Source organism: Myzus persicae, unplaced genomic scaffold (assembly GCF_001856785.1).
Source record: "Myzus persicae strain clone G006 unplaced genomic scaffold, MPER_G0061.0, whole genome shotgun sequence".
Taxonomy (NCBI): Eukaryota; Metazoa; Arthropoda; class Insecta; order Hemiptera; family Aphididae; genus Myzus; species Myzus persicae.
Genome location: NW_019103978.1, coordinates 843,539 through 859,886, shown reverse-complemented (window position 1 = coordinate 859,886; position 16,348 = coordinate 843,539). Strand labels below are relative to the sequence as shown.

Genomic DNA, 16,348 nt, shown 5'->3' with positions numbered 1-16,348 from the left:
CAACCGCGGTAGCAATATAGATTTGAACAAAACAAACCGGCTCGCGGCGTTTGGGTATAACAATATTTTTCGAATATTATAACTTTCGTGTTTACGAATTCGGAATTTCACGTATAATAATATGCAGATGGTGTCCAATGGTCCACGATGATTAACTATTTTTAAATTGTGGCACTGGCATAATGTGTACAGTAGGTACATGATCTAAGTTCTAAGGTACCTTTATGTACACAGTACACGCTGTTTAATGTTTATTATATTTAAACGGTAACATCAGACGAAAATCTCATTGTTCTGTGGTATTATCGAACATTAAGACGTACATTGAGCGGATACATAATCCAACAATTTATTTTTCTGGACAAACCGGCTTCAATACTACCTCCGGGAATTTTGAGTGATACACTGCGATTTAGGTATCTACGCTCGTTTAGTTGGTATTTTTGACATTCGCTCCCGGAATCAAACGATAGGTACGATATCGCGCGTACGGCGCACAATGAAAGAATTCGGTTTCCCACAACCGCGGATAAACTGCGACATAATAATTATTTATGTAGAGGTAGGCACATAATGCGTTATTGTGCCGTACACAATACAAAAGCACGTGTTCCGGCAACATAATGTGTGTAGTTTTTTACGCATGCCACATTAAGTCGAGGTAAAACAAACGATGTGATAAAATGTGCATATAGCATGTGACTGCAGTATTAATCGGTACTCTCTCGTAGTGATGCAGTGCCTATGCGTGCATTATTTATGGTTTTACAGTTTTACGGGAAATTTTAAAATCATTAAAATACATTTCCGGGGAGAGAAAAAAAACGGCGTGAGAATTAAAAAACCGAACGGCCGTGATGTGCGTCGTCGTACTCGCTCTCGGCACGCTACGATCCGCGAGCCGCCGCCGTCATCGTCAGCCGCGTGTGTGCGTATTATTATGTAGCAGCTGCGGCGGCGGGTGTGTGACCTCAGCGCCGGGAAATACCCGACGCAAAACAACCGCCGCCGCCGCTGGTTTTTTAATACGACCTACCGTCATCATCGGCGGCGTCGATGCCGATATAATAACATACAATAATTTAATGGCGATTGCGATTTGCCAGACGACGGCCGCCGCCGCCGCCGCCGCCACCACTGCCCCGGCAATCCGGCACACGCTACGGTTTTCCCCGTCCATTAAATTCCTCGGCCGCGTTCCGATCGCCAAATAGGTGTACGTTGGGTACGAGGTAAATTGTGTTGCGCCGGCGATGTTCAAACGGCACACATCGCTGTGCAGTGGCTGCCCGAGTGCTGCGCCGACGTAAACGTTGTACACACCGGCCGGACGACCATCAGTCGTATAAATTGACGTATTGTATATTATCGTTATCGTGTAAAAAACCATAATCAAACGACAGTCAACAATACGACGACGAAAACGATGGCATACCTATTTTACGCCTCTCATGCATAGATTATAAGCGATTTTTTTATTTTCAGGACGCCGCGCCAAAACTTTTACCGTAGTATCGGCTTTTCGCGCGCGCGTCACTCGTACGTCGGTGCATTATAATGATAGTTATTTAATACGGAACGCTGTTGGCTATTGTACGCCCTCCTCGTCGATTTACCTATCTCACGATTATTATTAAACAATTATTTGAATCCAGGACGCGATCGTCGAAAATCAAAAAGGCAGTTCTGCGTCCTGTGCAATGCCGCCCGTTACACAATTTATTCGCACGTAAATTATTACTGTACACCACTTTCCGGCTTCTGCTAAATAAGACAAAACATTACAAACAACAATAGTTTATTCATTATTGTATTTTTCCACCGTATACGGAGAGTAATACTATTATTACCTACCGATCGTTGCGATAGTTCACGTCGTTTACGACCGTTGTGCCAGTGCGTATGCTTTTGACATTATCGCGTACATTGTTACACCCATTGTGTGCACCTGAGTACTTGACCAGCACTTCAGCGACCTACGGGTTACAGCAGCCTGCTATATACACGGAATCCGGATATAATAATAACTTTTAATATTGTTATCTACTAACGGAAATCGGTCGGTCCGGTTGAGCATCCACGGCATAAAGGATGCGTTTACGCGATCACGGATTCGCACTGATCGCTGCAGATCCACGCGTTGTGGTCGACGAGGTGTCGACAAACAAGATGATGTCAACGATGGTTGCTCGCAAACTGTTTTTAGGTATTTATATTTTATATTATAATCATAATATTATACATCAATAATTCAATCAGAGATGTGAAATTAATGTACTGGTCTATAATGGACAAAATATGCTCTAAAAATAAAAACAATTTAAAAGTAGGCTATAGTTATAAGTGCTTATAACTTACAAGTAAAATGTTAAAATAGGTAGATAACTTTCATTTAAGTAAAATAATATTGAATAAAAAGGTAGGCAAGTGCCAAGTCCAAGTCGATACCGTGTGAGTCGCTATAATGGATATCTTAAATTTGAAATCAATGATACAATATCATTGTCGGTATACCTACAAAAATCGATTTTGAGCGAAGAAGGGTCAGTCCATACTACTATTAAAGTATTAACTAATAGCATTGGTTTCATAATATATTATCTTATATTCAATTTTTAAGTTTTTCTTACCCATCAAAAAATTATTCATCTACAATAATTGAAAAAAAATCGAAATTTTGTCCTAGCAAAAACGAATTGATAAGTTAAAGTTAAGTTAATTTGAACTTTTCAACTTAACTTTTTTAAATTTAATTTTCATTATTTTAAATTTTAACTTAACTGATTATTATTGATATAAATTTAATAAATAACGAGTTACTTTTAATCAAGTTCAAGTTACGTTATTTATTAATTTACAGTTCAATAATAAATATAATAAAATTATTATTTATGATGCATATTGCATAAACATTTACTTTTTATTATTTTTAATCATATTATTGGCTATTTATTTATAAAATAACTTAACTGAGTTAAAAAAAAAATTAGGATACTATGAACTTTAAACTTTTTAAAATGTTTTTCCATCAAATTAACTCAATTAAAAATTATCTCTAATTTGCCCAGCCTTGGTCATAGCAATAAACATCTCATAGAGTCAAACTGTGAAAATTTGTGAAAATTAATGTATGGAAAGTTGTTATATGTAAACAGTTGGCGAACATCAATACGGTTATTAGTTTTTACCAAAAAAATAAATCAATTTTGTCAAAAACTTGTTTCACGTAAAATCACGGTTTTTCCATATTTTTTAATGTGTTTCCCAGTGCTTCTGCATACTGCATGTTTGATTCCCTAAAGTACCAACTAGATATTCAATTTTCTACCAGAAAAGTTGCTGAAGTAGAAAATTAAAGAATGCCCCAAAAAGTGATGACAAAAAACAAAAAAATTAAAAATTAAATTTAAACATCGTTGTAAAATCAATACATTTTATTGTTCCGATCCGAATCTAAAACAACTTTTATAATGAAATAAAAATGTAGTCTTGTCCATATGGCTAGTGCGGAACGGTGCCTGATATTTACTATACAATTAGGCTTAATTAATTAAATTTTAATGTTTAAAGCAACTTAAATATCTTTGTATTTTGCTCAAACCCTCAAATATGCATAATACAATTTTACATTAATTGCACCAGTAGTTAGGTACCTATTTAATATGTATAACAAATTTTGTTTGAACTTAAAGTTAATTTTTACTGACTCACAATCAAAAAATCACGTAAATGCATTAAATTCACAGTCTTGATTAGTTGATTTTAATATATTAGTATTAAAATAATAATGTTATGTCATGTGTCATGTGCGTGTTTTAATTTAAATTATGTCTCGACGGATTTTTCGTGGGTAATTAATAATTATTTTAGAGGCTTTTAGGGTATCGATAATAATATACCATAGGTGTACGTTTTAAATTTTAATACAGCTTTCCATTCCACCATTTGTATTATATATTACGTAGTTATAATATAATAATATACTCGTTTACACATTACAAACTCATTATAAGTTATAAAGTGGTTTTTTAAATGTTTTAGTATTTTATTTTATTAGAATTCGTACGGTAGAGAACAACCTGAACAACTTACTCTACCGGAAAAACTTGCTGCAGGTTTCCACTATTGTTACATAATGTTGACGAATATAGCCGTGAAGGCAGAGTTTATAAATATATTGTAGGTAAACGGAATTAAATGTTAGCATTATAGGTAAACATTAATTTTTAGTCTGCCTCTACTTTAAAAAAGATTTTGGCTAATAATTGTATTCAAATTTTTCAAATTATTAGTAGTCATCTTTGTCAAGTTGTACACTTGTACCAGTTGTACCTATTCATACAAATTACTTTTTCTTTATGATTTAATTAGTCAACATACTGTCAACATACTTACACAGGTACTTACTTTATTTTTTATATTATTACAATAATTTCAATATTATAAATTGCAAATACAAAAATTACATAGTAGTTATGGACGCGAAATATTATCTTGATTTGTTGGTCTTCATAGTTCATGGTCTTCTTGGAAGATATCTTGAGGTTGCAGACGTATTTGATAGGTATATGTATAGATTTGGAGGGTTTTTCGACGATTTTGAAGAAGCGCCTTTGATATTATTTAGTCTATGTCATGGAAGTTTATTAATTGATCTGTTATACTATGTAGGGTCTAGGAGTGTCTCCAAGTCTCTAATAGCCATATACTATGAGCTACTTTATACTACTAGACAAGAACTGTGTTACACAGTGCATAGAAACAGCGCGAGGGGCTGCAAAACAACAAACAACATCTCTCACTGTTTTTGGCTATCTTTACGAAAATATACAAGAATCTATAAATCTATATATCTTATCCAGTGATGCCGACTTGTATTTCATTTGGTGGGGCAAAGTTTAAAAATTAATTACCACCACCACCTACATGATTCAACTATCACAAAGCCGCTCGCTTCGCTCGCTATTTAACCTGTTACGTTTTGATTAATTATTAATACTTACATAAAACAACTAGTTACTAATAGACACATTATAGCTATCAGTATATTATTAATTTTTGTAGCCATTCCAAAGTACTTATCATTTTATCATACCTCAACCCTTGTCACTGGTACATATTATAAAATCTCAAGCAACCATTTAAATATCAACTTTACAGCCTACAAATAGTATCGTTACACCTACATTTTAAATATTTTTAACATTTCATTTTTGTTTTTTTTTCTCTATTTTTGTCAGTAACTGTTTCTCATCTAAAGTTCAGAGTAGGTATTCAGGAAGGCAACCTGTCATTAGTAGTATCTAAAAAGAAAACAACTAATAAAGAATAAGACAGAAATAATTATTATCACATTTATATTATTTTCCTATTGTCTACTGATCGGCTGTCGCGTAATTGGTATACCTCTAAGATTTACAAACTAGAGTGTCAATACTGTCAATGTATACACCCTGACACCCGTCCACAGAAGACCCATCCACCCGACACCCACCACCCACCTAATAAAATACTGGGGCGAACCGCCCCATAAAAGTACGCGTTCATCGCCACTGATCTTATCCTGCTACCCCGCGCTACCGTACGTATGCGAGTACTCGAGTAATCAAAAAGCGCTTTTTATGTTGTTACGCTTTCCATGTACACTCATTGCTTGTCTAGTAGTCTAAAGTCTATGCCAAATTTCCAATGGTAAGCTTTTCCCAAAATAATATTAAAAAAAGATTTGTTATCCACGAGCAATGTTTGTAGGTAGGGTGAGATCCATGTCGTTGTGAAGATTATTTTGTATGAATCAAAAACAAGGTTTTTGTTAGGAATTTATTTTGAAGAGTTCGTAATTTTTTATTTTTTGTTGAGATGAATGCAGTTACTCATACTGACAACGGCCAATGTGCATACAAAATTATAAATTATGATAGAATGTAATTAAATTCCATTCTTATAATTTATAATCAATACTCATCATTTAAAAAAAAATTTATTTTGTATTGGATATCTCTATAATAGTATGCTTTATATTAAAATAGTTTTTTTCACATTTTTGGAAATAACAATAAATGAAGATTCTAGATATTTATTTATGCGATAATGCACCAGTTAGTCTTCCGGTTAGATTTTTATATTTAAACTGTTGTGTTTTTATATAACAAAAAAAACTACAGTGAAAATATAAACTTGTTTTTACGACACTTTCTAAATAGCTTATTATGCATTACTGCTGTAGGTTTTCCACAACATAAAAAGGCATTTTTATAGTTTAGACGTTCATATGTGTATATGACACAATGTCATTTTGCATTTACGTAGATAATGTTTTAAACACAAAACAAAAATACATATTTTATAATAAATAGTGTTAGAACGTGGGTAATGGGTACTATATATAATAACGTGTAATCATTGGGTTTTCACACTATTAAAAAAGTATAAGTAGGTACTGAATACTGAATACACATCTAATACTTTAATCTTTTACCTATGTTAGTACTTAACATAATAGTATAATACCTAACATAATCTACATAAGTAAACGTAATGGTAGTACCTAAAATATACATATTATGTAGGTACAGTTTATATTTATTACTATAAAAACAAAAAAGTTATGTGGCACTCCATCACTTCTAAAATTTAAAAAGTACTATTAAAGACTCAGATAGTTATGTTAAATTTTATTATATTTATTGTATATATTATACAAATATATAATATAATTTATAGGTATGTAGTATGTACTCGTGTACTAATTATATACTTGTTAAAACGACCAACGACTGTTGTATAAGTGATTAAAATAAATCAATTAATATTTAATTTAATACTAACATTTAAACTATATGGCTATATTTATTATTTGGTAAGCAGTTAGAGAACTTTTTAGTAAACGTTTCTTATTTTGTACGTAACTATGTGGTTATGTTAAACTAGAATTTGAATTTAGAGTATAATATAATGAAAACATAAATTATTACGTTGTTATATAATATAGATTACCTACATAGGTACCTAAATCTAAAAAAACAAATTAACTCATTTTGACCTCAAAGAATAATAAATCCCTTAGAAGAAAATAACTATCATCGTAGGTATTAAAAGTTTTATCGCGGACTCAAATTTGTGAGCCCATCCACAAAATCATATTCGCCCCCCCCCCCCAAGTCTCCTATCCCAACACATTAATATAACAATTAATAACCATTAACCAAATTTTTGATCTGGATTGTCATTTTAATTTTTAATACTGCAATGCGAGGGACTCTTATGGTTTACTAATAGCCGATAGGTATTCAATTTTACAAACAGTCGAATTCTGCAGTTTGATTCAAAGGGATAAGGAACTTTGTAACGGAGGTATATGTATAATTTATAATAATAATGATTATTGTTACTGCAGTATGCAGTTTTCAAAAGACCGTTTACGATATTACATTCTGCATGTAAAGAAAAAGAGAACGGTTATATTTTTAATGCGGTCCCACTGCATCAAACTTAACGTAGAGTAAAATACTATTATACATGTTATTGTAGGTTTGTTGTCTTCTGACTGCTGTAAACAGTCAACAAGTTGCAACCGTGGTGGCTCGGTATATACGTACTATGCCCTATGAAGTAATGCATGAAACTCTGAAGTGCGTGCCAGCTCCCTTCACTTTCGTATTTCAGTTGCCCACAGACCCACAAGTGGCCAGTGCGCCTCTCCAGAGTATCTGATATTCTGACATTCTGACGGCCGTGTGCCGACATAAGTCATAAATAGGCATTGCGCGAAGTAGCAGCATTGTAGGTCGATACTTGTTATACGATGTTGGTATCTCAGATTTGAATATTAGTGTATAAATGTATATACATATGCTGTGGTTGGTATCAACACGACCACGACCGTATTAACAGTCAGTGGTTGATTCCCGTATTTTCGCCGCGCTGTGATAATAATATTATCGTACCCACATAGATACTTAAAAATATTATTATTATTTACCATTACCATAACCATAATATTAAAATAGATAGGTATTCCGTTGTCGTTTGCTGTTCGCCGTGTTCGGTGTTCCGCGGCCAGTCTGGTCAGTCTCGACTTCACACGACGACGGGCTCGGCAGCTGGCGTGTTTGGCGCTGTTTTTAGCTCAACATACTCACTTTGGTGGACGTACTGCTATAGACTATTGTTCCGATCACTGCAGTTGTGCGCCGCTCGTGTCCGTCGTCGGTCGCAGTGAGAGTGATTAAGTGGCATACTGGCATGAATTTTTTTTCATAGCATTGTAGGCTGTAGCAATCGCGTCTACGAATTCCCTACGTCCTAAATTGTTATTATCGATCTATATTTTTTTTCACTCAAATGTACTCCGTGTGCGCGACATGATCGTATAATAGTCTTCCGATCAGTTACAAACAAAAATTATTATCATCGTTCTAGTCCATTTGTGTTTATTTGTGTTCTGTATTATTGTTGAAAAATCTGTTTTAATTTCTTTCTTTTATTTTTTAAATTTCGTTTCCGTTTGATTCCGATTTTGTTTTATTATTGAACCGACGACAACAGAGGCTCTGTTTAACCAGTACTACTCAAAAGTACAACTTATACTCACTTTTACCTACCACTTACCTACCGTACATAGGAATATACGTCGTCGTCGTCGTGAATAGATTTTTTTCTTTCATAACGCACTTTTTATTGACATAAAGTATGTGGTCCAAGAGCAACGCAGACAAACTAAAAATGGAACTTTCAGGCAAACGGGAGAAACAACAGCAGTCCATTAAAAGTGAGAAGGTTTCCGAAGACAATGCCAACGTAAAAATGGATTCTGGATTCTTGTCTGGTGCCAATTTGTCTTGTGATAATATGTTATCCAAAGAAAATATTGAATACGACATCAAGAACGAAGAGTCTTTCGACTTTAAGCAACAGAAGGAAACAACCAAAATTGCCTTGGACAGTGGCTTGGATATCTGTGAATCGGGCTGTTTGAGTGAATTGGATATTGATCAGAAAGAAACCTGCAAGCCCTGTTCCAAAAATGAATGGCAATTTTATTTTCAACAAAATGAAGATGGTGACACGTATGTACCTCAATATTTTATATTTATATACCTGCTTAATCTTTTTAACTAAAACCATTTTGATATTAACATGCTTAAACCTAAATTTATTCATTATTTCTCAACCAATAGTAATATCCTATTGATTATAATATACTATCAAGTATTGACAGTAGGTAATTCGAATCCCAGAGTCTTATAATAAGTACTTGAGTAGTTAATATTAGTATTATTTTTTATGTTTCCCGCTTTCTTTTAAAACCTAAGTGATGTATTTATTAAGTTGAGTATCTTGAAAATTAGATATTTGGATGTATATGAGATTACCTACATAATTTTAAGGGCCTCTAAACTTATAAAATCAATTTTAAATATTATTAATTATTTAATTACCTTCTAGGTATGCAATCATTTCAAAGATTTTCTATAGGTATAATTACCTAGTGATTTAACATAATTAAATATTCATATCAAGATACATTACCTATTGCAGTGATGCCAAATTTTAGAATATGTTTAAAAATGTAAGATGGCATCTTCATATCATATTATATTAGGTATATAGGTGAGCTAATTTATTTTTTTTGAATATCCACCTTGACATCCACTTAAAAAATTTCTACTTATGATAAATTGGGTCATTGGGACCTTTTTTATTTTGTATACTTTATCCTATATACCTACCATATTTTTAGGATTTCTGCACCACTACTAATTATGTGTATGAATCATGAAAGTTACCTAAAAATCTGTACAAATCTAAATTAAAATTGGAATCCAATTAAATACTTGTTTACAAGCCTTATATATTTGTATATAGTTTAACTTTTTGTTATTACTATTTTATAATAATAGTATACCATTTTCTTTATTACGGAAGGTTTATAAGAAAGGTAATTAGTAGGTATTTGATGGTACCTTGGAAGACCAGGTGATACCTGTTATGGCAATTCATTTGGTCCTACTCATTGTTTATTGTGAACATCAAAATAATTTATAATTGTTCTTAAAAATAATCCGTTCAAATTATAAATGTGGTTTCTAACCTCCCTAATAAATTGTCACCTTTGATCTACACTCAAACACACTTAACTACCTTAAACTGTTTAGAAATGCCACCATCGCTTTCTTCATACTGCTCTCTCCTACGTCTTAAACATATTTCTATAAGTGGCAGCTACTGCCAACCATGCTTCTGGATCTTTTAGTATTTCCTTTATGAAATTTACATTGGTCCATCTAGTTACACTGTTGCTTGCATCTAGCTGACTGTTAATTTCCTATCTTAGAAAGGTTGGAATCAAAGCAACCATATCCCAATAGAACTCTCATCATTTGGTAGCCTAAGTGATCGAATTTGTGTCTACTGCATGCTTCCAGGACTCTGAATTTAATATAATGAGTAATGAGTAATACCTTAAAATACCGCCATAGTATACCTAACATATGCTTAATTAATGATTTGTTGGATTGTTACTTTTTTAAGTACTTACTATTGTCTGTTTATATTAATATTCATACGTGCAACTCTACATATTTTGTTTAATTACTTTTTTAGACAACTTCATCTTGCTATTCTCCATGGATATATTCAAGTATCAAAACGATTAATTGATATTTGTCCAGATTCCAAACTTTTAGATATACGGAATGATGATGGCCAAGTAAGTGTTTTTAAATACTATCATATATTTATGTCAAATTTAAGGACAATGATTGTAAATAATTAAAAATATATTGCCTAGGTACCTGTATATTTTTTTGCTCATTAGATTCTTTAAATTGAAAAATCATAAACTTAAATTAACTGAAAATACTCTTAGATACTACTGAATTTACACTTCCATAAATACTAGCTTTAAGATAATTATCCACAATTTAGTCCCAAACATATCTTCTCGTTTTCTCAAAAAAGTTTTTTTCCATTGCAAATAGGTACATTATTCCATTTGTTTGTTATATTTCGACTTATATTAGAAATATTTTGTATATTTACTGTTAACTAGTCACAAAAATTTTATTGGCTAAATTTGTTACTATATGTTATTATTACATGTTGATTTGTATACCAACTATAGCTTATAAATAATAAATAAATATACTTATAAACTACTATAATGATGTTCTATGGAGTATGGATAAACTATTAAAATTGAAGGCCAATGTATATACTCTTATCAGTTGAAGGTACCTATTACACAAAATAATTTTATTTTCATCTTCTCAATATCAAACTACAGCGAAATAACATACCTTTGATTTTAATGGTGACTTTAATATTCTAAACCATGACCAGCTACTAATCTACGTATGTCACACCCCTATATTTTTGAACTTGAATTATAACCCAGTACAAATTGTTTATATTAGATATTCTTATACTAATTAATTTGCTTTTAACAGAAAAAAAAATATTTTAATTATTAAATCTGTGTAACTATTATTTGTGAGTAAATATTTTAATTTAATTTTTATATTTACACTATATGGTACCTATTGTAATACATCAATATTTTTTGATAGACTCATTTATTTGTAACTTAATTTTGGTATTTAGAGTGCTCTTCATTTGGCTGTTATGACAAATCAATGTGAAATTGTGAAATACCTGATGATGGCTAATGCCAATGCAGAAATATTAGATTGTAACGGAAATACAGCTGTTCATTTGGCATGTTATGATGGAAAACTAGATTGCCTGAGAATATTAGCTAGTTACGTATTACTGCCGAAAATATTTGACACTATCAATTATGATGGTATGTATCTAATTTATATTAAATATGTATAAATAATTATTTCGAATTTGATAAATGTAGGTATCTGAATGATAATTTACATTTAAAGAAAAATTATATATATTAGTAATATTTATTATTTTTATTCAGACCTATAATATTGGTATTTTTGGAACCCTTAGTCATACAAATCAGATAAATCACTATTGGTAATCAGTATACAAAAATTAGAGAGTCCCTAGTGATCTTTAGAAATATAATATACGATGGTGTACAAAATAGGGACTAGTGGTTTACACTCTATTAGTCTATTACATATAGTATCAAAAACATTTTGTTATGGCAATTATTTTTTGAATACTATTTAATAACCTTTTAAAAATAAAATCTTGCATTTACATTAACATTTTGTGAATTGAATAAATACTTGTTTACTAAATACATAATTTTATTTTTAAATTATTATGGTCTAAAATGTAGTTTGTTATGTTTAAAATAGTTACTGGCTTAAGTCCAATGTACTAGCTTCTGATGACATTTAATACTAGTGTATTATTAAGGTTTGAATACTAATAAAATTATTTTGTATAATATAATATGTTTTTATTTTTTCACAAAATGTATCCATAAATATAAATAATATTTTAAGATATCTTAGTGATAAATGTATGATCTTGGATATTTTATTGAAACCCGTTTAATAAAGAAACAGATCTTCCTTATTATCGTTCGACCTTTTATATTTTTGTTCAATTTATAAAATGATTAATTATATTAATTGTATAATAGTATAATTAAATTTAAGTAGTTGAATAAATATTTAATGGTTTTTACAAGAAAGTAGGAAATAATTTATGGACAGTAAATTCATTCACACGATTTTATATATTGTCCTTGATTGCCCCCAACCCGTTGAGTGTTTATAGTTTTGACCGTGATTCACAGTGATTTGTATAATGAAGTCATGTAAATGTATGGAATTAATTTAAGTATGATAAGTACCTGGATAAAAAATTATGAAATTTGTGTTTTATTGATGTTGCTTATTATATAAAAATATAAGGTATGCAATGATTATCGTTTTATAGCTAGTCATGTTCAAATTCCTTTTAATTAATATATATTAAAAGATCATATCATGATTTAAATATTTTTAGATATTAATTTGACAATGTGTGTTTTTTTATTTTTGTGTCTGGAGCACTTTTTTTAGTAGAAAAATGTTCTGATTTTTAACTCTAAGGGAGATTTCTGGTAGCAAATCGGCTGTAGTTGGTAGTTTTGTTAGGTCAAAATTTAAAACTCACTAGGTATTTTTTTTTTAATAGTCATTTTAAAGGTAGACCACATACTATATTCATAACATTGCTGGTGACAGCCTGCTGCAAGACAGCTCTATACAACACCTAATTTTAAAATATTAAATTCAATTTTTAGAAAGAAATTGGTTGATTTTAGAATTGAATGTTTAGTTATTTGTGTGATTGTATTTTATTTTCATTAAAATTTATTGTTAGCATAGTTAAATTAGTATTGTAGAGGCACATCCCCTCCTAACATGGGATTAACTACCAGTAGATTACATGGTAGCAGCAGCACCCAAGGGGGAACTTTTTTTTTGAAAACATACCCCCTTCCCGCTTAAATTTCTGGGCACACTAATAGTATTATACATACACATAGTGTTTGATATATGCTCATTAAATTATAATCAGCCAATCAAATTTATAGGTGGATTATAGATAGTTAATGACTAATGCGAAGCTTTGATTTACAATAATAAAACAATTAAATTAAATTTTCTAGTCTTATGATTTACAATGAAACACTGGTTTCTGCATAATAAATATATGATTATTCACTTATTATATTTACCATATTTTTGAATCTTTTAAAATATAATGAAAATTAATTTTATATTTTTTGTTTCAGGTTTGGCGTGTATCCATATTGCAACAATTGCCAACCATCTAAATCTACTTAGATTTATTGTTAATAGTTCAAAAAATGTGAATATCACAGTAAGTTTAAAAACATTTTGTTTTCAATAATTTTTTTCCTAATAGAATTTAATAAATATTATAAATTATTTGGGTTTGAAATTCATTAGTAATTTTTAGTTCATAGCGTCAACACCATTAACGTTTTATTAATATTCATAACTTGTATTGTTTATAAAAATGAAATCTATAATAAACATGGACATAAATAGGGTCCTGAAATGCATAGGGCTTGAGCCTAAAAGGTTTCAAGAACTAAGAGTAGAAAACTTGTCTTCCACCCACTACTCACACACAATGTTATTTGATCTATAATACAATTCAAAACTATCATAAATTACATATAAATGAATTACATTGTCCAGGCCAAAGATTTGTATTTTTAATAAATATATTTGTACAAAATGTAAATGCCCTATTTCTTTTAATCATAATATGTCACCAATTGCAATTTGCAACCATTTAAATACACAAAATCACTTGTGAACCTTTCAGCTATTCATAGGCCGACTGTAAAATAATATTTTTTTATCTTCAATAAATTATTTTCATACATTATAATATTTTAAAATTTTGAATTATTTCATGTTGAATGTGAAAATGTTATTTATCATACTATATTTGATAGAAATTAATTATCATAAGCATTACAAATAGTCAAACAGTACTTATAAAATAAATTTCAAAATAACTAACAAATTAATTATTAATTTTTAGGATTATAAAAGTGGATACACGGCATTACACTTTGCTGTAGCTCTAAATAGAGCTAATCTAATTGAATGTTTACTAGACAAAGTCGATCCAACCATTGAGAGTTATGCTGGAAAATTAGCATTTGAAATTGAAGATGAATATGACGAAGACGAAGAAGATGATGAAATTGTATGTTATATTTATACATTTTATTATTTCCTTATGTAAAGCTAATTTAAAAATGTTTATTTCAGTCTGATGATCTTATGAAATCGATGAATGCACTTCAGTTACCTAATAACAGTTCAATCAAGTGTTGAAGAATTTACATACCAATAATGTTTTATTTTTTCCTATATTAGCATTCAGCCTAAAACCACCTGATAATAATTTCATTATTATTTTTTAAATTAAGATTTATTTAAATTAGTACATTAATAGTTAAATGTGTTTGAAAAATGTTTATTTTGTAATTATTAAATTATTATTGATTTCCCCCCTCCCCGTTTTTATGTAATAATATTATTGGAATGTATTTGATATGCAAGTTAACTTTTTTTTATATTGTTGGAAAAGTCCAATGAATGTTATGTGAATGGAATATTTTTGTAAGTGACTGGTGATTTTTTAATAAATGTGTCTATATGTTAAATATACATTATAATAATATTATTCAGGGGGATGAAGTGGCTGAGTGGATAACGCGTCGGTTGCAATGCGCACCGTTGTCAGTTTGAACTTCGGTCACGGGCGGCACTTCTCTCTGGGCAGTCACGGTGTCTGGAGAGAGGCTGCCATCCCCCAACTGGGCATGGCAGAAACCTACGGGTGCCCACTAGAAATTTTGCCAAACAAAAACACATGTTCCATAACCCTACAGTACCACAACTTACAGCTAATGGCCTCAGTTGCCGAAGCTTAAAAATAATTTAAAAAATGGCTAATAGTAATTGCGTTTAGGTTTTTAAACTAGACATAAACTATATTGATGCTCATTCCTTTTTGTTAAAATGTAATATCAGTTGCAAAAATTGAAAAGAATTATAATTATTGATGTCAGTAAATGTCAAATGGGGGCTGTTAATGTAATGCCCTAGGCATTTAAAATAAGTACTAATTTTTTTAATTTAAACAAGTTTTGAACAAAAAAAATTTTTTTATTCAATTTAGAAAAAGTTTTGTAGGAAACTATTTTAATGTTGAAGTCCCTGAAAACCCTAAAATGCACTTTAAAATTACCATATAATTAAAAATTGTCTAAAAACGCAAAATAAAAACTTCTTGTTTTTTTCAAAAATTCATGAAATGTATATTATGTTATAAAATTAGCATCGTGTAACTTTGACTTTGGAAAACAATGCGAAGTGCATCCAAAATTCTATATTCCCATTTCCTACCCACAGGCCGTAGCTGTTATATAAAAGTTACATATGCATTTGTTTTAAATAATATCAAATTTTTTATGTGTTGTTATACGCTGTCATTGACAATTGACATACCAACATAGGTACCTACAACCTACTATAGACGTCTATAGTCTGTCTATAACATAACTATGCCTAGTGGCATATTTATAGGGGGGGGGGGGCACAATGTAAATTCACTAAGTGGTAACACCCTTATAAACCTACCATATAAAATTAAGCATGCAAAAACAATGTAAAATAAAATCCTTAAAAATCGCTTGTGAGCTGCTAAACTTCCTTCATGCCAAACTTAAAATTGTACTTTTCAATTCAAATCCCGATATTATTGTGTAATAACTAATTCAGCAGTCAGATGTATAAATTGTAAAAATATTATTTAATTATTATAGATAATACAGATAATAGTAACTACAATAGGTAATTATTAATTAATCTGCTAT

General features: G+C 30.6%; 1 protein-coding gene across 1 annotated transcript; it reads left to right on the top strand.

Moving 5' to 3' along the window:
- Positions 1–1,280: 1,280 nt before the first annotated feature.
- LOC111037155 (NF-kappa-B inhibitor cactus-like) lies at positions 1,281–15,137 on the top strand. Its single transcript, XM_022319536.1, has 7 exons — positions 1,281–2,206; positions 8,738–9,068; positions 10,606–10,711; positions 11,605–11,806; positions 13,718–13,806; positions 14,503–14,670; positions 14,736–15,137. Exons 1-7 carry the CDS (start codon positions 2,092–2,094, stop codon positions 14,799–14,801), a joined length of 1,077 nt encoding a protein of 358 aa, XP_022175228.1. The 5' UTR covers positions 1,281–2,091; the 3' UTR covers positions 14,802–15,137.
- The last annotated feature ends 1,211 nt before the right edge of the window (positions 15,138–16,348 follow it).